This window comes from Natator depressus, chromosome 3 (genome assembly GCF_965152275.1).
Source record: "Natator depressus isolate rNatDep1 chromosome 3, rNatDep2.hap1, whole genome shotgun sequence".
In the NCBI taxonomy this organism is placed as follows: Eukaryota; Metazoa; Chordata; order Testudines; family Cheloniidae; genus Natator; species Natator depressus.
The window spans coordinates 148506534-148532714 of NC_134236.1; the positions used below are offsets into that span (position 1 = coordinate 148506534).

Below are 26181 nucleotides of genomic sequence, written 5' to 3' on the forward strand. Positions count from 1 at the left end.
GCCATTATTGCTACAAAGTTTAGGCACCTTTAATTTAGGGCTTCTCAAATATTTTAGCAGTAAAACCTTAACTTAATTTTTTAATGTTCTGATGGCTCTATTTGAAACATTAAAACCCTGTTTGTAATACGTTTAAAAATACAGACATGAAGGAAATATTCCTGCAGTAGAAATAAATCAAACTGGCAATCATGGTTAATTTCTTTTTGCATGAGGCTATTTTAAAATCCTGTCTTAGTGTTTTAGACATTTTTAAATTTTTTGTCAGAGCTACAAATAAATAGGTCTTCAAATTAGCATTTTCAATTTTAAACCAAACTCATACATTCCCCCTCTTTTTCTCCCTCCCCCTTTTCACATGCACACACTCGCACACACACACACACACACACACACACACACACACACACACACACACACACACACACACACACATATATATATAGATCTTTTTCAAAAATGGTAGTAAAAACAGTTCCAGTAATAACAATGGTGAGAAACCTCAACCACAGGCATGGAAAGTTTGCAGATGAGGTGCACTTGGGGTTTTTGTTTGGCTCCAACATAAGAAAGTGTCCTGTTGCTGATTGAAACCACACACTTGCCAGTGGTGCTGCTCTACCGTCCTTTGGGTAAATTTTAAAAAAGAGATTTATGATCCATAATACACAGAAAACATAATTTTTGCCATCAACAAAGTAAAAAGTAAAAGTTCCACTAACCAGATTAAGAATGGTCATTCATATAGATACATGGACTATTCAATCCAGAAATATTGTGAAACATATAACAATGATTCAAGAGGAATAAAACCAAAATTAAACAATGCAAACAAACAAACACAAAAAACCAGCAGGCATCTTGAGAAGCAATTCTAGAGAATTCATGAATAGCAGAAATACTGGATAGAGTTATAAGCAGCTTTGTGTTGGAAATTAGGGGAGATGGACTTCAGACACCCAACCAGCTTCTCCACTCCAAATGTTAGTTTGTTGGAGGCCAGTTAACCCATGTAAACTTATTTACATATGGTGCCACCTCTATAAACCTCACCCCATCAGTCTACTCAGGGCTGGTACAAAGACCTTCTCTGCAATGGAGAGGGCATGTGGAGACGTCCTGCGTGGTTACTGTATTCATTCCCCCCACCTTGTGAAAGATATACTGGGAGGAAAATTGAAGTAATTTTTGTCTAGCATATACCTGCTGTAGTAATAACTAATAAAGCCAAACATGCTGTTGGCAATGGGGCATTGCTGTACTACCATGAAGAGATTGGAGTCAAATATTTAGAACTGATATGGCACCAACCATCTTGTCAGTGCTCAGTAATTAATAGTAGCATGAACTGAAAGAGCCATGTTTTTTTGTGCCATTAGAATAGCCTTGTCAGGTAGAGAAGAGACAGTGCATCTGAAGAGTTCTGGCAGTGGGATGCATTTTTATGATCTCAAACAATGAAAATACTTCAAAGTTGTCCCAGAATCCAGACTGCTAAAATTATTCATGTAAAATTGTGCAGGATATATAGACTCCATCCAGTGTTTAGCAGGGAAAGGGTTAAATGTCTTCAGTTTCTGAACAAGAATACTATAGTAGGTGTCTTCCTCACCATAGAGCGTAAGGAAGAAGTCAGAAAGGTTTAAACTAAACACTCTATATCACAAGAACAAAACAAAACTCTATGTTAAAGGAACATTATCAAGGTTGCAAAGTCAGACACTCAAAAAGTTAGGAAATGCCAGAATTAAACAACAACCTCAACTAAACAAAAGCAGTAACTGCTAGTTTTAGGGGTCCCACAAAACAATGAGGAAGTCTGGCTGGGTCTGTGCCAGTTAATTAACCAGCACTATTCCAGAGATGTGGTGGCATCATTGATGATGACGGTTATGTATACAAAGTTAATCTTAATTACAAACAAAAAGCCAGATTTTTAACCAAATAGAAAAGGATGAAATCAGAAGAATATATATATCCAGGCATCTAAATATATTTATAAACAATGGAGAGTAAAATAAAAAGTGTAAAACCCATTAACTGTGCTTCACAGGTAACTGGTGGTGTATATGGGATGCAGATCAGGCAGTATATTCGACACTGGGAAATGTACTTTAATAACTTCACTAAACACGGCTGTTTATAGTCTCCTGAAGCAGTAATAATCCTTTTAAGTTATAATTGGCTACTATATGCAATCGTTTTAATTTTAAAAAATAATAAAAATATAAAGATCTAAAGCTGAAAAAAGCTTTCAAGCCGACACCAATCACTTCATTCCTGGTTTTTGTATGTCCATAATTTTCAGAATTCAGTTTAGCATAAAATTTAAAAAAAAGAACAGAAACAAAAATAACTTATAACATTCCAGGTGCTGTGAGAGGATGTGGCTTCCAGCTGCGGAAGCTACTGTTCTGCACACTAGTTGCCTTTATGAATTTTATTTCTAGATAAGTGAATGAGAATAGCTGTTTATATCATCAGAGTAGAGACTAAGGACATTTTGCTGGATTTAGCTGCCTTTAGAAACCTGGAAAGAAGATTTTCCATCTCTCTGGGTTGTTTTCTTACAAGTTCAGATGTTTTCTGAAAAGTTAAAAACAACGTAAGATGATTAAGGAGCTTGTGTGGTTTAATCCTGGTCTTGAGTCTTTATGGCTACTGGCCAAAGTAAGCTGCACAGCTGTGTAGACTCTACCGTCTTCCAAGGAGTAAATCAAACCTTTGTAGTAGCTGTGGTATTCCATCACTGCCCCCTTCCCAGGAGCTGAATCTGGTGATCAGGCTTGACAGAGTTACCTAATAAGGAAACTCTTGGAAGTAACACTGGGGGACTCATTAGCTTTCCATTGAGCTTGTTGAGATTCTTGCAAAGGTTCTTCCCTAGCTAACTGTCAGCCAGCTTTGGCAGCAATAAGTCATGGCAGCATCCTCGGTGCTAAGCAACAGCCCTGCCCTGATACCCAAGCCTCTACTCTGGTCCTGGTGACACTCAATTTTGTCCCCAGCTCCACCCCCAGTGCCTCTTCCGGGAACCCCCCCAGGATCTCCCCTCTCTGTGCCAAGAACCAAGTCACGCATAGTAGCTCCCAACACCTCTAAGTGCTACCATAACATGTCTGTATCTTTCAGCCCACCGGAGCTCCCCACTCTTTCTGCTTCTTCCCTACTCCACTTCGTATCTGTCATACCTCTGAGCTGTCAGGGCACTTCCGTGAAGAATAGATCTTTCTAAAACAAAAAAATGGAAATTCATACACAAAAACACTATATTGTGTATCAGTTAAGGCTATTGTACACACAAAATACCTACCATAAACCTCAACATTGGGGAAATGAGAAGTTAAGTGATTAAAAATACATAATTTCTATCCCTCCATCCAGACACCTTACTACTTTGCATAGCCATTGTTCACCACAGACCACACATCACAACCTTAACTGTGCCCTTGCTGGGAAGAGAAGGAGGTTTTGGGAAGGAGGAGCAGGAACTCTGGCACTCCTCTGGAGCCATGGGTATGGTCCACTAAATGTGCAAGTGAATTCCTCCAATGTAGTGTGCAGAGGCCATCATCACAGGCATGCTAGACCCCCAACTTAAATATTCTACAGTGAAGTCGGAAACTCCATCCTTGACCTGTCAAAAGTAAACCCAAAATAAATTCATGGCACTTTCCAAAATGGGCCACCTTTTGGTGAACACTTAATAGTTTCCTAGCAAGCTTCAACAGCCCTCTCACATGTGCTGAAGTAGACAGATTGGGTTCCTAGCCATAATGTATCCACCCTGACCCTGAGGCTAAAGCAGTGACCCAGAACTTGAATGGAAAACAGAGAAACCTCTTCCTTAAGCCGGAGATGCAAATCACCATCGCCACATGGAATAGCCACCCAGCAATACTTCACGTGGCCATCTAAACACTATATTCAAAACCCTAGTTATTCTGACTTCCCCCTCATAATTACTACTATTGTTATTTATTAGGAATATTATGGAAGTACCTAAAGGTCTCAGCCAATATTGGGGCCTTTTGTGCTAAGCACTATACTGTACAAGCATGTAGAAGGAAACAGTCCCTGCCCTGGAAAACTTACAATCTGAATAGAATTCAGTGCAATTTAGGCAGATACCTAAAGTTAATCACGTCTTTAGGTGCTTTCCTGAAAGCAGTGTTTCCCTTAATTTGGATTCAAGTGCTTTGCTGAATAGGTATAGACTTAAGTACATACTTAAATGTTTTGCTGATTTGAGGCATTCCTTTTAAGATCCTAGTTATTCAGGCCTCAGTCCTGTACTCATTATTCAGGTAAAACTCTTACTGATTTCAGATCAGTAGGAGTTTTGATTAAGAAATGCAGAACTGGCATTAGATTTTGAAATATATCATAATCACAAAGCTACATTTTAATTGTATAGACATATGCTATCTTAGTATGTTCCCCCACTTTTGTCTCCATGTAGCAAGATGTTTGCTCAATACAAGTCACATACTTTACAGGGTGATTAAAGCAACAAATGCCCTTTCCGGCTGTAAAACAGGAGGCCTTTGAGTGAGCTGTCTAGACAAGGAAAAATATTTGGTGCTTGGACCCTCTCTGTAGGTTCCCAGTCACTCACTGTATGAGTCAGTCGTGTTCAGACTGTGTACTTTTAAAAACAAAATCATCCTCTGTGGATGTGTTATATATTTAATTAGGACACTTGTTGCAATGATGGATTTTGTTTCTGCTGCTTTTCAGTCAATGACCTCACTTTACCTTTTGAGAACAGACTTATATGATCCTTTCCCATCTGTTTTCTTTAATATATAGCTATTACGAGAAAAGGATACTGTAATTTATATAATTTTAAATCCCTAGTTCTTGTCTTCTCTGTGTAGACTTTTAATAGAATAACTGTGTTCTGTGGCTCAGGAATCCCTGTTATTAAATTGTAATTGGCCACTGGAAATATATGCAATGCATTGCTTTGTATTGTCTTATACACTTGGCTCTCAGTCCTATATTCCTTACTCAGACAGAATTCTCATTTGATCTGAATGGAAGTTTTGTCTGAATAAAGAGTGCAAGATCATGACCGTTCTCTGTGGCCACATGTACAAAACTCTGCAAACCACAATATGAGGTTAATGAATAAAATAAGATCTTATTCTGAGTAGCAAGAGGAGACAGTCAGAAAAGTGCATCCATAAATGCAGGTATCCTGGGTCTCTCATAGTACACTTGCTTTTGCTTTTCTGACTATAGTGGATACATCTTTAATAATAATTGTCCTATAGTTGTGGTGATTGGTTAGGAGATGGAAGTATTTGGAATCCAAGACAAGTTTTTGACCTCTCAGCCTTGATCATGTTTCTTTAACACTATAATACAGACACACGTATTGGCTACTCTTACTGCTCTGTTAATTTTACTGATTTTTTTTGTGTGATGTTGAACAGTTCAATAACCAATTATTTGACAGCCCATTCCCATTATCACATTCAGTTCCTGTGAGATAAATGTATTAATGATCATATTCTTCACCAAAGACAAATAATCATTTTCAAGATTAATTACTGCAGTATTTTTCCTTGATCTGTTTAATAAATCAAGATAAAAAGAATTATATTAAAAGAACATGTATTGGCAAAAATCAATCATCCATTGACTAACCACTGATGAAGTTTTATTATTGCATGTTTCCAAGTAATATTACCTTTAATAGTAAAATATTCTTGTGACAATCCAAGCTACAAGTGAAAAAAATTATACCAAATACAATAATAAATATAACAAGAAAAATATTTCTAAATTTCAGTGCAATGTTGGAAATTTTACATTAACATAAGTATATATTTTACACATTTTTACATAAGTTTTATATACATTAATAGAGAGGATAATTAAACAGAACAGCTTAGGAGAGAAAGTGGTAAATTCTCCACCACTTGGAGTCTTTCTAAAAGATATGTTCTAGTTCCACCACAATGTATTGGGCTTGATGGAGGAATCACTGGGTGGAGTTCTATGACGTGTGTTATACAGGAGGTCAGACTAGATGATCAGAGTAATCCCTTCTGGCCTTAGAAGTATATGAGGGAGACTCTTCCCCCCTGGTTCAGTCCCTTTATGCTGTGTAAAGAGGCCAGAACAGCATAGAGAGGCCCTAGTTCCAGCTGAGGGAAAATTCCTTTAGAACACCATCTGAGGCAGACAACCAAAGGCTGTTCTCCAAGTACTCCTTCACAAGACTCTGCACGGGGACAGGAGTGGGGCTGTGAGTGGGATGGGTGTGTTGGGTAGAACCATAGCCTGTAGCACTGCAGAGATTCTGGGTAGTACTGCTGCGGTAGGCAGGCAGTGAAAACATAGGCGCCAACTCCATGGGTGCTGCGGGGCTGGAGCACCCATGGGGAAAAATTAGCAGGTGCTCCGCACCCACCGGCAGCCAAGCTCCCCCCACCCCCAACCTCTCCTCCTCCCCCGAGCATAGCGTCCCTGCTCCTCCCCCTCTCAGCACTTCCTACCCGCTACCTAACAGCTGTTTGGCGGCGCTTAGGACTTTCAGGGAGAGAGAGGGAGGAGTGGGGACGTGGTGCACTCTGGGGAGGAGGCAGTAAAGAGGTGGGGCAGGGGTGGGGACTTGGGGGAAGGGGGTGGAATTGGGGCAGGCAGGGGCCAGGGGCGGGGGGATCAAGTACCCACGGGGCAGAGGGGAAGTCGGGGCCAATGAGTGAAAGGCTACCAAAATTTAGGCAGCCATTGAGGGGCAGTGACCAAGTGATTCAGAGACCTTAGATTTCCTTGACCCCTTTCAATTGGACTTTAGATCTGGGTATTTTTAAGAGACGTCATTGATATCATTGCTCAATGTTCTCTTTCAGGAGATGAACAAGGCATGTCTTTCCTGATTCTTTTAGGCCTTTGGTATTGTAAATGATGAGGTGTTGTTGACACAGCTCCAGACACTGGGAGAGGTAGACAGAGCTGCACTTGAATGTCTCCATTCTTTGCTTTCTGAGAAATACCAAAGAGTAGCATTGTGGAAATGCTCATCTGTCCGAAGGGTTGTCTTATGTGGGGTGGTTCGAAGTTCTGTTCTGTCAACTTTCCAGCCGAATGAATATGTAAAGCCTTTAGTAGAGATAGCAAGAATGAGTATAGGTGCCATCAGTATGAGGTTGGTTGGGAATGAGATGTTGAATCTCCATTCCCAGGGTTTTTTTTCTTGGAATCCTTCTGTAATTTACTTTTTCTCAGTTTCTGTATGCTTTAATGTGCACAACTAATTTCACATACAGCTACAGCCTAAACTTGGCGCATTTTATAAAGTAAAAAGAATCACTTCGTTCACCACTGAAATGCAGCCACCTCAGCAGCAGAACACTGAAGGTGTTCCACAGTGGGCAGCATCACTACTCAACATTTACAATAGCTTTTAGAAATGGAATGCAGAAATAACTTCTCCATTTGAAATTGCAGGGGTGATTTAAGATGGCAGAATGTAATAACCCAAACTGGGATTTAGCCAGGATACTGGGGTTAACATTCTTACTCCTGAAAAACATGCCATGAGATTTTTAATGACCACAAGTGGTCAGGACTTCGGTTTTAGGTCTTATTTTGAATGGAGATTAAAATAATATATTCACAGTATTCATAATACACTTATAACAACAGACTGCTCTCTGCCACAAGCAGACTCTTTATAGGCTGACGTGGCAATTGAGTCAGTCAGAAGAGCAGATTTACTCAGCACAGTACTTTAGGATGCTCACTAGGGAGGGCAGCAAACCAGAAATAGGAGCTACACACTAAGACCTCAATTCTGAAAATACTTCTGCACCTTAAAAACTTGACACACCTGAGTAAGGGCTGTTCATATGTATAAATCTACAGAATTAGTGCCTAAAGGCCTGATCTGCAAATCCTTGCTACTGGCACCTGTGCAGAAGCCCAACATAAGGTCTGTGCTACTCTGTAAGTCCCACTTATGCGCTCAAAAGCATATGCTTATGTTCCATTGATTTCAATGAGACTTAAATACATTTATGTGCGTTGCTGAATTGGGGCCTCAGTGTGTTGGCTTTCTCCACAGGCATGAACTTTACCAATATTGTTTACTATTCAACACTAAAATGATGGACACCATAGAAAACACTAAAAGAGAGAGTTCCATTTACAAGAATTGTATTATTTACGGTGATTTTTGTTGGATCAAGCTCTAATATTGTGGAGAGGGAGACGGCTAGAATTTGCCAGGCTTGCGTAAAATTAAATTTAGGAAGTTATTGTTTCAGTGTTTGTCTGTCTGCATGCAGCTGTTATAGTAGAGTAAATCTGAAGCATGTATGTACATCGCTATTATTATATTGTTCTAGAAAAATGTACTTATAGATGCTCATAAGTTAATTATCTGTAGAATATTATCTGACTAGTAATATTTTTATTTCCTGTCCTTTGTATTTGTTTCCCTTAAAATCTACAGATACACTAACTGTATCTACTTGTAGAGATGTAATTGTCTACCTGTCAAACTGCCTTTGTATATTATGTCTGTCTGATGTTAAAATGTCTTATTTCCAGATGTTGATGAATGTGTTAACAGCACTCTATGTGGCAGTCATGGGTTCTGTGAAAATACACCTGGTTCCTACCGCTGCCTTTGTTACCAGGGGTATCAGGACCCACAGGATGGGCAAGGGTGTGTGGGTGAGTTTTTAGATTTTATAATCAGTACTGCATCACTTCAGTGATGAAAAACTGATTTAAAAAGAATTTATTTCTTCATAAAATTATTTTGTCTTCCATCATTTTATGTTAAATTGCACCATTTCAGAGTAACATAGGACTCAAATATGTCTTGCTCTCTAAACCCTGTATACCATGTGGGTATTTACTGTGTATCTGTTAAAGGAGAATCTGTTTTTAAGGTTGGAATGGAAACCAACAGCAAATAAGCTGCGCCACTCATTTTATCTATTTAAAAAAACCCCCACTATTTCTGCAAATGTCAAGCCATTCACAAATATAAATCATAATGGATTGAATTTAATACTTCAGCTTATTTAAATGCAACATCTGTTTAGTCTCTTAGTTGACTAGCCAGAACTCTGTACTACCTCCTACAGGAAATATAGTCTGGCGTGTGGTACAGCCTGTCTGAATTAAACAGCACACCTCCTTAGAAACAGTGTGTTTGAACAGGTTTTAACATTACCTTCAAGCTCCAGGAAAGACACCTATCACTGTGAAAAGATGTGAGAATTCCATAAATGTGTAAATATTGTAGATTTCTCTAGTGAGTAACAGATTTCCAAATCTGTTGTTAATAGTGGTGGTTGGACCTGAGCACCACAAGTTTCTAATATAAAATTAATACCAGATCAACAAAAGGTATTCGTTAAGGAATTTCTTCAAACTAGATTCAGGATGAAAGACATTTGCCAGTAACACCATGCTGAATGAAAACAGAGGGGAATGAAAGAGTGGTAAAAATAATTTTTTTATATATATATTCAGTAAAAAATGGTTTTACTGAAAAATTCTTCTGGTCCTCTTTTAGGGCTCAGCTTGCAATGTGCTGAGTATTCTGACCCATATTTAAAAAGAAAAAGAGAGTTTTAGACCTTAAATTATTTTTCATTAAAATGCGACATTTGCTACTCTTAACATCTGGTGTGGGAGCACCACTACAGAGAGAGCCAGTGCTCCTTTTGAAATTCATTTCAGTGTGACGGACCAGATTCACAGCACTCCCTTCACACAGCTCAGGCAGGCAGCACAAAGAGAGCTTTGGAGGGGATTCCTTAGGACCGAAATCTATCCATCGCTGGAGGGAAATCCACAGAAGCCATAAAGCCAGCATAGCTGGCTCCTGTGCCACCCATCCATTGCAGCCCTAACATAATATGGGATAAGGGAATGTGGCCAGAGTTCATGGTGTCCAACTATTCCCAGATGATGGGAACCAAGGCCAGTATTAGAACAATAATGGACATAAAATTAGGGAGGCATAAGCAACAAGCCCCACCCTTGTCAAGAGGCTACACAAACAGAAAACTCAATAATAGTGGGGGATTTGAATTATTCCCATATTGACTGGGTACATGTCACCTCAGGGGGGGATGCAGAGACAAAATTTCTAGATACTATTAATGACTGCTTCTTGGAGAAGCTAGTCCTGGAAACCCCTACGGCATGGGTGGGCAAATTACAGCCCGTGGGCCGGATCCGGCCCGCTAGCCGTTTTAATCTGGCCCTCGAGCTTCCGCTGGTGAGCGGAGTCTGGGGCTTGCCCTGTTTCGGCGCTCCAGCCGGGGAGCAGGGTGGGAGACTGCTCCACGCAGCTCCCGGAAGCAGCGGCATGGCCCCTCTCTAGCTCCTACATGTAGGGGAAGCCAGGGGGCTCCGCTCTGCACGCTGCCCCCACCCCAAGCACCGCCCCCGCAGCGCCCATTGAGAGCTGCAGGGGCGGTGCCTGTGGATGGGGCAGCATGCAAAGCTGCCGGCCACGCCTCTGTGTCCGAGCCGGAGAAGAGACATGCCACTGCTTCCGGGAGCCACTTGAAGTAAGAGCCACCCGGAGCCTGCACCCCTGAGCCTCTCCCCATGCCCCAGTCCCCTGCCCCAGCCCTGATCCCCCTCCCACTCTCTGAACCCCTCGCTCCCAGCCTGGAGCACCCTCCTGCACCCCAAACTCCTCATCCCCAGCCCTACTCCAGAGCCTGCTCCCCCAGCCGGAGCACCTGCCCCCATACCGCACTTCCCCCCCCATACCGGAGCTCCCTCCCGCACCCTGAACTCCTCATTTCTGGCCCCACCCTGGAGCCCATGCCCCCAGCCAGAGCCCCCTCCCTCACCCCAGCCCCAGTTTTGTGAGCATTCATGGCCTGCCATACAATTTCTGTTCCCAGATGTGGCCCTCCGGCCAAAAAGTTTGCCTACCCCTGCCCTAAGGGGAGAGGCAATTCTTGATTTAGGCCTCTAAGTGGAGCACAGAATTTGGTTCAAGAGGTGAATTTAGCTGAACCACTCAGTAATAGCTACTGTAATGCAATTAAATTACATTTCGTCCTTGTAGGGGAGGAAAATACCAAAGAAACCCATCACAATAGCATTTAACTTCAAACACAAAAATGAGGAGGCTAGTTAAACAGAAACTAAAAGGAACAGTCACAATAATAAAATATGCCTGCAAGCTGCATGGAAACTATCTAAAAACAACATAATCGCATCTCAGACTAAATGTATACCCCCAAGTTAAAAACAAACAAACAAAAATGCCACCATGGCTAAATGACAGAGTAAAATAGACAGTTAGAGAGACAGATATCCTTTAAAATTGGAAGTGAAATCCTACGGAGGAAAATAGAAAGAAGTATAAATTCTGGCAAGTGAAAGGTAAAAATAAAATTAGACAGGCCAAAAAAAAATTTGAAGAACAACTAGCAAAAAACACAAAAATTAACAGAAAAAAAATTCTTTATGTACATCAGAAGCAGGAAGCCACTGGATGATTGAGGTGCTAAAGGAGCACCCAAGGAAGACACAGCTGTTGCACAGAAGGTAAACGAATTATTTGCATTGGTCTTCACTGCAGAGGATATGAGGAAGATTCCCACAGCTGAGCCATTCTTTTTAGGTGACAAATATGAAGAACTGTCCCAGATTGAGGTGTCAATAGAGGAGTTTTGGGAATAAATTGTTAAATTAAATGGTAATAAGTGACTAGGACCAGATGATGTTCACCCAAGAGTTCTAAAGGAACTCGAATATGAAATTGTAGAACTATTAACTGTGGTAATAGCAGTTTTAAAGCAGCCTCTGTACCAGATGACTGGAGGATAGCTAATGTAATGGCAATTTTTAAAAAAGGCTTCAGAGGCAATCCTGGCTATTACAGGCTGTAAGCCTAGCTTCAGTATCAGGCAAATTGGCTGAAACTATACTAGAGAACAGAATTATCAGACATATAAATGAACATAATACACTGAGGAAAAGTCAATACAGTTTTTGTAAAGGAAAATCGTGCTTTAACAATCTATTGGAATTCTCTGAGGGTGTGAATGAGCATGTGGACAAAGGTGATCCAGTTGATACAGTGTATTTAGACTTTCAGAAAGTCTTTGACAAGGTGCCTCACCAAAGGCTCTTTAGCAAACTAAGCAGTCAGGAGATAAGAGGAAAGGTCCTATCATGGATCAGCAACTACGTAAAAGAATAAATGGGTGAGGTTTGTCTATGCATTACACAAAGTAAAACTATTTCCCCATGTTTATTCAGAGGCAGCAAGTTTAAAACAAACCAGAGGAAGTACTTCTTCACACAACATGCAGTCAATTTGTGGCACTCGTTGCCAGTGGATGTTGTGAAAGTCAAAAATATATCTGGGTTCAAAAAAGAGTTCGATAAATTCATAGAGGATAGCAGAGCCAGTGCTAGCCCATTGGGGGCCCTAAGCAGGAATATTTTTGCCCTCCCTCCACAATAGTAAAACAAGCAAGTTCTTATAATAAAAAGCGAATTGGGAGGTCTCTTGAACTGCTCAGGGCCTTAAGCAATTGCTTAGTCTGCTTATGGGGTCTAGTGCCAGCTCTGGAAAATAAGTCCATCAGTGGCTATTGGCCAATACGGTCAGGGACACAACCCCATGCTTTGACTGCCAGAAGCTGGAACTGATTGACAAGGGATGGGTCACTTGATAATAGCCCTGTTCTGTTCATTCCCTCTGAAGCACCTGGCACTCACTGGCTACTCTCAGAAGACAGGATACTGGGCTAGATCAGTGGTTCTCAACCAGGGGCCCGCGGCGCCCTGGAGGGCTGCGAGAGTTTTCAGGAGGTCCGCCAAGCAGGGCCAGCATTAGACTCGCTGGAGCCCAGGGCAGAATGCCAAAGCCCCATCACATTGGGCTGAAACCTGGGGCCTTGAGCCCCACCACACAGAGCTGAAGCCTGAGCAATGTAGCTTCGTGGGGGACCCGTGGCATGGGGCCCTAGGTAATTGCCCTGCTTGCTACCCCTTAACGCTGGCCCTGGCTTTTATATGCAGAAAACCAGTTGTTGTGGCACAGGTGGGCTGTGGAGTTTTTATAGCATATTGGGGTGGGCCTCTGCAAGAATAAGGTTGAGAACCTCTGGGCTAGATGGACCATTGATCTGACCCAGTATGGCCATTCTTATGTTCTTACGTTGTGTTCTCCCTCCACTGCAGTGGATGGATCTCACTCACAGCAGGGAATCTGGCCCTATGAACTGTTCTTAAAACAGATTGGCCTTTGTACACAGTTTGTACTTCATTAGAACTGCATCATGACTGTTCAGTTTATGGCTTTTATCAGATTCTGCTACAAGCTGTCAATAGGCCTTTTCAACTTAGTTTGTACTTTATTTCTCTAAGGATTAGTAGAAATAGAAAAAAGACCATTACTGTTGTGCATTCTCTTTCACGTGATTTAATTTGTGGAATACAGTTATAATTCGTAAAGAGTTCTGATTTTTAACTCTTTACTGATAGAAACCTGAGAGAGAGGTTACTGGTTATATGGTATATGGATAACTCCTGATATCACTCACATCAATGGCAAAAATTCCTAATGACTTCAATAGGAGTAGGAGCTGACTCTAAAAATCAGAATGCATAAATGCTTTTTAAAGCAAATATCTGTCTGTTTCTTAGTTAATGATTGGGGGGGGGGGAGAGTTATTATTAAACAACATGTTGACGGTTTGCTTTAGTTTTTCTGTGACTGCAACTTCTAGTTTGGCCTGTTTGACTTTGTTGAGACCCTGAAGGTGCTTAAAATGAAGCAGATGCATAAGAGTTTGCAGGTTCAGAGCCCAGCTGAGCTCTGTATTCTGAATAGGAGTCATTTGCACAGTATAGCCCATCAGTCATGAAGCAATGAGTATTTCCTTGATTTTATATAGTTTATTTTATAATAAGTGGGTGTTGCCAACTTGTAGAAGTCTGTGGTTACCTACAGAATGATGGAGGTGTCAGTAGTGACTACATAGTACAGATTGCATTGAGAATTTAAATTACAGTGGGGGTAAAATCCCTGTCTTAAACAAACAAATGATTTCATTGAGTTTCCAATTTCTGCACACTATCTCTTCCTGGGCAAAGGGAGTTTTCTATAATGTTTCCTCTGCCAGTGTTACTAAATCTTTTAGAAAACAAATACTTTAAAATGCTCTTTTACAAATATGGTCCTGACAGCCCTCACCTTTGTTCAGCTCCCTTTGGCTAGACAACTACAGCTCCTATGAACTCCAGACTAAACATGCACACTCTGATAATGTCTCCCAAGTGAGCTAGTTGGGAATTTATATGTAAAACATTCTAAATGATCCTCCTAATTTGGCATAACCTATTCTAGTAATGCCCAGAATATCTAGAGCTCTCGCATTCCATGAGCTATTTCTCTTTTTTGTTACCGCCTGCTGTCCTCCACGCTTGTGTTCAGCACATGGCTCCAGGAAGACAGACTGGGCTGCTCCAGGAGCTGGGGGATGGATATATCCAGTTCCTCACTATCATACCCAAACATGCAACACCCAAACCTGGCCTCAGAAAAATGATGTAACCAATGTATAGAGTTTTACTGGCAAAAATAATGATTACCTTACAAGTTCTGAGGGCACAGTTAAGTTAGTGCATATGTGCACAATTCTGGAGAATTGGATGCATGCTTTGCAGGTGGCTACATGGTGGAAAGGAAAGGGATTTTGTTGTGCAGGTGAGGAGTCTGAGTCTGTTTGGTTTTCTGATGTTTAGGTGGTAAGGCATGTTAACTTGAGACCCCAGTTCAGGAAAGCACTTAATCACATGCTTCAGTTCATCACTTAAGGACATTTTTAAATCCCATTGTCTTAAGCACATACTTGGGTGCTATGCTGAATAGGGATGCTTTCCTTGATTGGGCCCTTCATCTGATGTGAATGCCAGTGTTGCTTCAACTTGTGATTTCTTTAATTTTAGTGATTGAATTGAAAGGAAATAAATTCTTGCAAAATTAATTCTACGGGAGTGGTGGGGTTTTTTTTTCCAGTGGTATGAAACATAAACTCAGACAAATTAAGCCTATTTGAACTAATGGAAATAGGCTTGGCAGGATTCAGTTTAAATAGATAGATGTTGACAAACATCCTGAAATCAATGGTAAAACTGTAGGTAACAGGAGTGCAACCTGCAGGGATCGGGTGTCACCAACCCTGCAGCAGTGCAACTGCAGCCCTACTGTTATGGACCTGCTCCCTCACTCCAGTGATGGTGGAGCTGCAGGGGTTTCTCTCTGGTGCTGCAGGGCCGCTGGCACCCGATCACTGCAGGTGCAAGGTGTGAGGAAGGCTGTGGTCCTGGCAGGGCAGAGCAGAGATCCCAGGCTAGGTTGTGAGAAGAGGGAGGCTGAGCCGCCAGCCATGAGGGAGGCCACCCTGCTGATGAATAGCTCCGTCCCTGGCCAGGAGCCATTTGCAGCTGGGTGGCCTCCCCCATGGCCAGGGACTTGTCCTTATGGCCCTGGCTGTGGGTCTCTGCTGTCTCTATCAAGAACACGACCTTCCCTCACCTTGTGCCTGGAGGGATCAGATGTCACCAGTCCTGTGGCTGTGCAGGGAGACCTCTGCTGTCATGACCCCACTCTCTCACTCACCTGCCAGGAGTGTGGGAGCCATCCCTGGTCAGGAACTGTGCAGCAGTACCTCACAGCCCCTTGCAGTCCTGGCTAGTATCTCTACTCCGCTGGGCCAGGCTCACAGCCTCCCCCTCAGCTTGGGCCCCGCGGCTGTGCAGGGGGCCCCTGCAGCCCCGCTGTCAGCGCTGGGAGCTCTCAGCACCCCTGCTGTCAGCCCTAAACCCAACCGGACCCCCACCCCACCTTAATTTCTGGCAACTATAAAAATAGTTAAAAATCAGAAAAAAATAAAAATTACTCATTGATATTACTCATTGAAATTAGAAAAAAAATCAAAATTGAATACTGCCAATCCTAAATACAAGCTGTCCCATATGGCGCTGTGTTGATATTTGCTTTTCTTTTGTAATGTCACAATCAGTGGTTTGTGTGTAATATTTTGCATATAATGACTTTTCAAATACTAAGGCAAATTCAGGGGGGAAAGTAAGGAAGAGAAGAAGAAGTAAAGAAAGTTTGTGGAAGCTTTTTGTTTCTGGCTGTTAGTAAAATGAATGGGATTCTGCCCTGTGGAAGAACCTCACAGTTTTGCTGACTTGGATATGTGATAATGAGATTATAGGAGATGTTGAAAGTATTCAAACATGCTTGTAAATGATTTTGATGTAAACGGTCTACCAAAAACATTTTTTATGGAAAATATGTGTTTGCATACTTTGTAAACAGTGTTCCCGAAAGAAGACTTTGAACTTCTTGATATGCAGCAAACAAAATAAAATAATTAATTAAATGAATTTAGAAAGTGTCAAGTTAGCTGATCCAGATAAGATAAAAAACATATAAAATCAGTAGTGGAGTATATTATATGGCTACATTTTTATTTTGGTGGATAAAAAAAGAGCCAGTATGCTTTGTTTCAAATATTATACTGTATATTGTCAATTAAATATACAAAAAATAAATGTATAAATTATGAAAAATAATGTAATAATTTTACAGTTATGTAGTTAGTGGATGTGCTGTATTGTGGACAGTCAGATGTAAAACCCCGATAGATTTCAGTGGGAGCAGAGTTAAGCCAGTGCTGAGCTTTTTTGGTAATTCTGTGTCATTCAAACCATAGACAACTCTCCTTTCAAATGGCAACTTTTCATAGTATTTAGATGAGGTAAGAAGTGTTGGGAGCCAAGTTTAGGATTCATGGAATGTTTTTTGGTCCCAGGCCAACAGCAATTGAGAGTACCGTGGAACCCAGCCCTTACTGTGGAAGAGGAGACTTGCATTGCTCCACAGGGACTTCACTAGGTGATACCAGAATAACGTTTCTGGGCTCCAGAGCAACCTATAGGGTTTTGTGGGTGAGGAGTCTATTACAAAAATGGGTTTAGAGGACAAAAGGAACACGCTGCAGGAAGGCAGTTTTTCAGGGGGTGGGGAGAAGAGAATTCTGTTTATATACCAGGGCCTAAATCCTGTCATCTTCTACCTGTTGAACTCTTTGATTTCACTGACCTTTGAAAGAATGACAGTAAGTTTTGGCACAATATCTGTTAAATAAAAATAAATAAATACTGTGGGTTTCCTGCTGTTCTGGTAATAGCAAACAAGCTCAAAAGGAGTCAATATCTTACATTGTAAGAAATGGGGATGAGGGAGAAGGAGAATAAAAAAGTTAGGACTCTGGTCTACCTTAAAATCAACACTGGCATTTTATAATTTTACTGTTTTTTCAATGGCCTTTATCTCCTCAGACAAACTAATTTCCTTAGGAGTCCACTTAAGTAGTAGTCAGGTTTTGATTGTTCCTCGGGGATCGCCTTTGTTTTTCTGCAGACAATATTGGGACAGATAGAGCAGGTAATATAAAGAGCTGTCAGTGATGGAGAACGCGTCTGAATCAATTTATGCTTCATTCTCCAGATGTGAATGAATGTGAAATGCTGAGTGGGGTATGTGGTGAAGCCCTCTGTGAAAATGTAGAAGGCACCTTCCTGTGTCTCTGTTCCGATGAAAACCAGGAGTATGATCCAATGACTGGACAATGTCGCTTCCGCACATCAACAGGTAAAATACCAGTGGCTTTGCTTGCAGACATAATACAAAGCATAAAAAATGCACATCCTCCTGAATAACAGCACGGATAAAAAATTGTGAAAGGCTGTAAAAAAAAAAGGGGGGGGGGGAGGGGGGTGTTAAGAGTTACAATGAAAATTGGGTAAATTTGGATTTTATTTATTGCTGTAGTTAAATCACTGTTTTCTAAAGAAATAGTGTATTTTAGACCCCTTTTTAAAGCATAGTAATATAATAAGCTATGTGTGCTTTTGGTTCTGTTATTCTTGAGCATGCTATAAATCATAAACAACAAAAATATGGCATAGATGCCTTTAATTTTTGTACAAGAGGCAATCTCAGAGCTCTGATTAGCCAGGCCTTTTTTCACACAGTGTGGTTTGTGGAACATTGTTTCTCATGATGTGTACCATGCTGAGATGGTGATGTCAATGTTCATCTTTGGCAGTGAAATGAAGGCTACAGCACATGAGATTTAAAATATTTTTTTTAAATTTTATATAGATAACTACTGGTGTCTGGATAAGGTTGAAGGAAGTGTAATGTTGAGAGCAAAATTCGTATATGGTAACCCAGGCTTATTATTGAATATTAACAGAAGAACTTACAAAAGTAAATAGTTGAGTGGCAATTTGTTTATCTAGTTTGAAAAATCCCCAAAATATTAGGCTCATGAAGACATGGCCAGTCACCTTGTCCACGTTACTTGTGGGTTGTACTCTAGCCTCCTGCCCCTGTTTTTTTACTCTTGATCTGTCTTTTTAGATTGTGAGCCTTTCAGAGCAGCCACTGTGCCTTTCTCTTATGTTATTCAGTGTCTTAACACATTAGGGATGCTACTACAAACACTAACTTAAAAATTATCTTAGGACTCTCTCTCTCAGAAAGTTGCCTCCAAGTGGGCTACACAGCTCCAGTCTGGGGAGAGGAACAGGTCCAGGATAAGGGGGAGTAGAGACTAAGAGGTTGGCAAATTGATTTACATGAGCTTCTCCCCCAAACAAACAAATATATTTTAGGTTTACATTGCAGGCTGAACTAGCTACTGAATAGCTTTAGAATAACTTGCTGTACTATCAATTCCAGTCTACATAATTCAGGAGGCCCTGGAAATTTCATCCTGTCTCCCATCTCTCCAAATCTTTTGAACAAGGCAAAACTCCTGGTGACTCAAATGGAACCAGGATTTGACTCACTGAACATAGTGCCTTTTTACCTTCCTAATAATAGATCAAGTTTTCTTTTGTGCAACACCTAAGAGGCAAATTCTTCTTTTTAAAGAATCAGAGCTACAAACTCTTTGTAGTTTATTCACAGATTCCTACTTAATGTGTATATGCTTTCTTCAGTATTTTGTTCTGCAACATTTCCTGAGATGTACTTGCACAGGGAAGCACATTGGTACCGCAACACTGTCTGTGAAACAGCTACATAATAAAATGAACTGTGAACCAATGGCAATGGGTTAGACTGAGGACCTCACCTTATGAAGAGGTCGAAGGAATGAAAACTCTGGAGAATTGCTGGTTTAGAAGAAGAATACACAGCAGTATTGCCATTTACTTGCTTGTGAGGAAGCAAACTGCAGTATACTTTCATCTCAAGGGGCCTCATCTCAGTACTGATATCTAATGATGATAACATAAATGACAACATTGTTAACTATTTCACTGCTGATCAAAGCATGCAAAAAGGAGAGGGTAAATCATATTACAAAGATCTACAGCCAGCTATGAGTGCCATCTCATTTTGGTGCCAAATAGGATGACACTTGCGAGATTTTAACTATTTTTTCCCGAGTCAAAAATGAACTAAGACCTAGCAGAGTCACATCAAGGGGGAACCATTCCCAAGAAGCCCAGCAGGTCATCTGATTCCAACAGAGGGGAAGCCAAGCCCAAGAAGCCAAGCAGAGTTCATGGATGTATCCCAGTATCATTTATTGCTGAGGGGAAGGAAAGCCCACAAAGTCCAGCAAGCATGCATGATCATATTGTGAACATCTGTACAGTCTACAGCAAGTGGTGTCTCAGTTTGGCATCATGAATGGGCACTTCATTTGTGTTCAGTTTGGAAGAGAAAAACTTTTTTCCTCTCAATATGGACCCCTTCTTTGGGCACTAACAAAACACATACTTAATCATTTTTTCTCCTATGTTAAGGTTCATCATGGAGGAAGATCTCATATAGGAGACCAGACAGTATGGAAATTAGAGCCCAGTAGGAGCCCTACACACTATATTATTTGACTAATGGAATAAGGGAACCTATCTGTTACCAGGGAACACTATAAGCTGATGTACATTGTGAAGGACAGGACATCTTACCATTCTTTTATCTCTGCTTGCTTGCACAACTGAAGGAAAAAATCACTTCCTACAATCAATGTTTCACTGGACAGGATATTACTTTGTATACTATATAAGAGACAAAGCATGCACTTTTCTGGATAGCCTGGTAGCAAACTCTTTTCTCATTGAGCTCAGATGGGTTCTATCTCAGAGTCTGAAGATCCTAGGAACTGATCACCCAAACAAACTGTGAAGTGGTAATATTACCTACTGCACCTGTAGGTTTTGGAAAACTCTTATGTAGTTTACAATGTGTTTGTTTTTCTTTAACCTACCTCTTTTTTGTTTTCATTTCATGCTGAAAATTAATGGCTAAATGCCAGGTTGTGGCTGACCCTTGCATGAGTGTGTAAGGCAGAGGAGAGCACAAACAACCTTTCCTCTTGCACAGGGACTGGGCTCAGTCTAGTTGTTGTTTTCCCCAGAATAGAAGGAATCTGCAAGCCTAGCTACGACAGCAGTGCTACACTGCCCAAAGGGTGCAGGGCCAATGCCACATCCTTCCACCTAGCACCAGCCACACCAAGGTGGTGATGGAGTTCATGCTACACTCGTGCAAAGGATGATGCAACGGCCATGCTTCCTAGAGCTTTAGCATGCCACGTGCCTGAGTCAGGCACAGTGCTTCTGGGAGCTCCTGCTGTGTGCTCCCATATCACCCCCAACATGGGCTTGTGCCTCATTTTACCTGCATGCAGAGAAAAATATCTTGTCTGCCTTATACTGTTGTAAACATTAACATGCAAATCTTACAGATGTATTCAGCCTTTGCATATTTGTTTTTATACATGTGTGCTATTTTGCACATAGAGAAATGTCATCCCATTTCCACTCTACTAAAGAGAAGTGGGATGCCATTTCTACTGAAGGTAGGGGCAGGGCATAACTGAAGCATAACTTTAATTCAGGGACTTTTTCGCATGTTGTTAAAGGCTGTTCCCTTTGTATGTTCACACTTCTCTTTATTCACCACGGGGGACCTAGAGCTTTCCTTTTATTTGGCAGAAATTCATCTATTATTTGCTATGTCCTGAAATGATCCTGTCAGTATATGAACATTCGTCTCCTTAGTTCCAGCCATCTTGTTGTGTTCCAGTATTCATTTCAACTCAATACAAAATAAATTTAACAAAAAATCGAATGCGCAGGTTTCAAAGCACCTGTTTCTCTTTTCTTTATTTTGTACCCCCATCCCGCCATGGCTTTAATTCAGGTGGAGCCCTGACCGCTGAAGTCAATATGACTCTGCACAGGCCCCTGGATCCACCTGTGCAGATGCAGTTGAAGGATCGAGACCTTAGGCTGCAACTGCATCTTTTTCTCACCTCGGTATTTAAGATAATGTGCTCAATTACTGGGGCATTCAGAACAGTGGATTACTAGTATTCATGAAATAAAAAGTGTGCTGTTTTGGCATCCAAAATATAATATGTTTACTCCTGGACCAGTTCTATAAAAATGTAGCCTCACCAAAGACCAGTTACAAATTTATGATGCAAAAACTCATGAAACTTCAAGGGTAGAAAAACAAATATATAGCTAATAGTGTTGGAAAGCTGGGATTCTCAGGGGGAAAGTTAAGAGGAGATTTTTGGGGGGAGATCAGGAGAAGATGACACAGAAAAGAGTCATGAGGGTGTCTAATAGGGTCATCTGTTTCTACACTATTAACTGTGAAGCAGCTCACAAACATCTGATATTAAAGTTGGTTATTCTGGTCATTCCTGACCAATAACATCTCTGCTCCTCAGTCTTGGGCCTTTCTTGAACAGAGACTGCCAAGGATGTCAAACTGTTCTTGGTGGCTTTTGTAATCTGCATTGTTTATTAGACACTAGACTGAGTCTGGTACCCAAATCTAAATTGTATGTCTTTACGTTTCAAGGGAGACCTTTCGTACTGTCATTACTACCAAATAATTTTTATTTAAATATATAGTTCTTCTTTGAGTGTTTGTTCATGTCAATTCCAATCAGTTGTGTGCGCACTGCATGCATGAGAGCTGGAAGATTTTTCACCTTAGCAGTATCCATAGGGTCGGCCTGGGCGCCCCCTGGAGTCACGCCCTCATGGCACTCAATATAGTGCCCTGCTGACCCAACCCCCCTCAGTTGCTTCTTACCACCTGTGATGGCTAGCTGTAACTCCCCGTTGCTCTTGCCTCAGCAAGTGCGTGCTTCACAGTATCAAGTGTATATAGTTAAATTCAGTACTAGTTTAGTTAGTGTAGATAATTTTCTCTCATAAGTTTCCTTTGGGGGTCGCCCCCCTCCCACGCTTTCCCCAGCTCTGGGGTATGCTTTGGTCCCCGAGCTTTAAGCCGTGCTCTGACTGTGGCAGTTTTATGCTGAGAAGTGACCCACACACTTTGTGCTTCAAGTGTCTCAGGGAGGGTCACCTTGGGCACCGTTGTAAAATCTGTAGAGGGTTTCACCCCAGGACACTCAAGGACAGAGAACAGCGCCTCCAAGTTCTGCTTATGGAGGCAGCACTTTGGTCTCAGACAGACCCCAGCTTTGCGTACCCGGCCCCAAGTGCCATCTCCTCGGTGCACAGTTCTCTGGCACTGTTGACACATGAGCTGTAGCCAAGGAAGGACTCCTCAAAGGCCTGGGCTACATTGGGGGGGGGGGCATGGTTCAAACTAAGATACGCAACTTCTGCTACGTTATTTGCGTAGCTGAAGTCAAAGTATCTTAGTTCGAGTTACCTGGCCGTCCTCACGGCGGCGAGTCAACCGTGGCGGCTCCCCCGTCAACTCTGCTTACTCCTCCTACCGAGGTGGAGTACAGGCGTCGATTTGGGGATCGATTTACCTTGTCTAGATGAGACATGATAAATCGATCCCTGATAGATCAATCACTACCCACCGAGCCGGTGGGTAGTGAAGACGTACCCTAAGGATCCTCGGCACTGCCGCAGCTCCATGCACAAGTCCCAGGCATTGATCAGGCACCATTCTCACTCCCCGGTGCCCCATAAAAGAAAGAAGGCTGACAGAGGGCACTCCCTGACCCAGTTTAAAGACCAGGTGGCCAGCAAGGCCCCATCGGGTGCCCATTTGGTGGGGCCTCCATTGACTCCTGCCCTACACTGTTCACCAATCTGTCGCCATGAGGACCTACAGCTTCCCTCCATGCTGGAAGCGTTCGAAGTGGCATCGGACTTCCTGGCACTGACAGTGCCACCCTCTCCTCCAAGGCAGAAGATGTTTCCGGCACCAGTTCCTGGCCCAATCCACTCTGTGGGCAAGCTGGCGAAGATGGAAGCAATGAGGGTATCATCCCCTGCATGCCAACCTCCGGCACCAGTGGCCCATGTTGGGGAGCTGCTCTGGCATCGCTCACTGGAGTCAAGTGGCTCCGCTCCTCTGTGGTCTTCGCAGTCAGAGACCTTGGAGTCGGAAGCAGAGTCATCGCGCTCCAGTAGGAGCAGAAGATGCCGCTCCCACCATAACTGACAGCCCTACCCAGCACAGTGGCCCTTCTGGACACCCTGGGCCTATCACCAGAGCCAGGAGGCAGAGCCAGGGTTCCAGACCAGCCTCAGTGACCTTGGTGTCCTTTGGGCCACCACACATGCCCTCCGCACCACTGCAGGGGACCCATCAGGAGCTGTACTGACATCAACAATCTCGGCACCGACCGCGATGTCGACGATCTCAGCACTGATTCCTGCTCCATCGTTGGCACCGCCAGTGTCACCGACCAGGGCACCGCCAGTGACACCGACTACAGCACCAGCTGCGGCTCCAGTGTTCCTCGCTCCTAGGGACTCCAGAGGGGCTGAGGGCAGGGAACAGGTTCCGGTACCGGCCGCCATCTTGTCCTCCTCGTCTCCAGATGAGGCAGTGGCTGGCTCAGCAACTGCTCAAGCCTCAGGGAACAGCAGGGTCCTACAGCAGCTGCTGAGACGGGTGGCCCAGAACCTGAACATTAAACCTGAGGAGGTGGTGGAGGACATTCTTTCAACAAAAGGGCCATCCTGTATTGCGCTTCCACTGATTAAAACCATCAGCGATGCCACGAAGACCCTGTGGCAGACCCCGTCCTCATTGCTGCCTACCGCCAAGAGATATGAGTGGAGATACTTTGTCCCCTTAAAGGGGTATGAACATCTTTACACGCACCCCCAGCTGGACTCCCTGGTAGTGGACGTGGCCAATCAGCGTGAACTCCAGGGCTACCAGGGGCCCTCTCCCAAGAAATGAGAGGCCAAATAACTGGACCTCTTCGGAAGGAAAATCTATTCCACAGGGGGTGGAGGTTGCAGCTCCCTATCGCTAACCATCAGGCAGTGGTTAGCAGGTACAATTATAATACTTGCGGGGCCATGCAAAAATGTGCAGAACTCCTCCCTATGGACTCTCACGCAGAGTTTTCCATGCTAGTAGAGGAGGGCAAAATAATTTCCCATGCATCCCTGCAGGCGGCCCTGGTTGCAGCGTCTCGCACCATGGCTATCAGGGTGGCCATGAGGAGGAGTTCCTGGCTGCAAGTCTCTGGCCTCCCCTATGAAGTGTAGCAGACAATCCAGGATCTCCCCTTTGAGGATCAGTCTTTGTTTTCCGAGAAAACAGCACAGCCTCAAGGACTTCCAAGCCACCTTGAAGTCCCTGGGCCTCCATACCCCTGCCACACAATGGAGGCACATTAGACCCCAGCCCCCACTGAGGGTAGGCAGGATGGGTCGCACAGGAGAAATAGGAACTCAAAGAAGAGACCTCGCCCCTCCTCTAGTCAGGGCTCTGGTCAGTCTAAACCCTCCTCAGGCCCAAAACCAGCCTTTTGAAGGTGCACCCAGGGGCAACGCACCAGTGCAAAGACTGGATCCATCCCACTTTACCTTTTCATCCCACCTATACATGGGCCCGTATTATGTCGGCCTGCTGGGTGCTCCACATGGAAGAAAGGGATATTCACTCCCATTCTCTGCCCTCCTGCCCTTCCACCCCGCTTCCCCATCCCTCTTCAGGGACCCCTCTCACGAGCAACTCCTCATACAGGAGGTGCAGTCAGTCCTCTCGCTAGGGGCTGTGGAAGAGGTTCCTCAGGATTGCAAGGGTTTCTATTCCTGGTATTTCCTAATACCGAAAGCCAAAGCCAGGCTCGGGCCCATCCTAGACCTGCGAGAGCTCAAGTTCATATGGAACTTGAGTTTGTTCATGGTCTCCTTGGTCTCCATCGTCCCTTCCTTGGATCTAGGGGATGGTATGCCGCCCTTGACTTGAAGGATGCGTACTTTCATATAGCAGTCACACCGTCCTACAGAAAATACCTCAGGTTTGTGGAGCACGACAACCACTTCCAGTTCACAGTCCTTCCGATTGGCCTGTCAGCAGCGCCTTGAGTATTAACCAAATGCAGGGCAGTCGTGGCCGCGTTTCTGCACAGGTGCCGGGTACAGGTGTTCCTGTACCTTGATCACTGGCTGATCAAGGGCCCCTCCAGGGCCCAAGCAGACGCGCAAGTCAGATTCATCATTGCAACGTTCGACAAACTGGGCCTTCTCCTGAACGCAGGGAAGTCAATTCTGTCTCCTGTTCAGAGGATAAAGTTCATACGGCCAGTGCTGGCTCAACCCAGGCCAGGGCGTACCTACCGGAATCAAGGTTCTGGACCCTGGGAGACATCATTTGGAATCTCAGGCAGTTCCCCACCACCACAGCAAGGAATTGCCTCAAACTCCTGGGACACATGGCCGCTTGTACGTATGTGGTGCAACAAGCCAAGCTCAGACTCCAGCCTCTCCAATCATGGCTAGCCTCAGTGTATTGGCCAGTCCAGGACAGTTTGGACAGGTTCGTGACTTTGCCTCGCCCGATCCTCGACTCCCTTCTGTGGTGGCTCGACCCACACCTAGTGTGTGCAGGGGTCCCCTTCGTCAGCCCCCAGCCAACTCTCTCATTGGTTATGGATGCATTGGACTTGGGCTGGGGGGCACATCTGGGAGACCTCAGGACACAAGGCCTCTGGTCTCAGGCGAAGCTCACTCTCCACATCAGTGTCAGAGAGCTAGAGCGGTATGCCTGGCATGTCAGACTTTCCAAGCCCATTTAAGTGGGAGATGTGTATCAGTGATGACAGACAACACCACAGTGATGTTCTAGATCAACAAAAGGGGGATGCAGACTCC

General features: G+C 43.3%; 1 protein-coding gene across 9 annotated transcripts in view; it reads left to right on the forward strand.

Moving 5' to 3' along the window:
- The window catches only part of LTBP1 (latent transforming growth factor beta binding protein 1), a 366969-nt gene that overhangs the window by 286101 nt on the left and 54687 nt on the right, over positions 1 to 26181 (forward strand). For 6 of the 9 annotated variants that reach the window (XM_074949018.1, XM_074949020.1, XM_074949019.1 and 3 more), the window contains 2 exons: positions 8569 to 8694; positions 17543 to 17686. In XM_074949018.1, the coding sequence (XP_074805119.1) occupies positions 8569 to 8694; positions 17543 to 17686 (270 nt within the window). The remainder of the gene's footprint in view (positions 1 to 8568; positions 8695 to 17542; positions 17687 to 26181) is intronic. The other 3 variants (XM_074949024.1, XM_074949028.1, XM_074949029.1) reach the window with 1 other exon arrangement.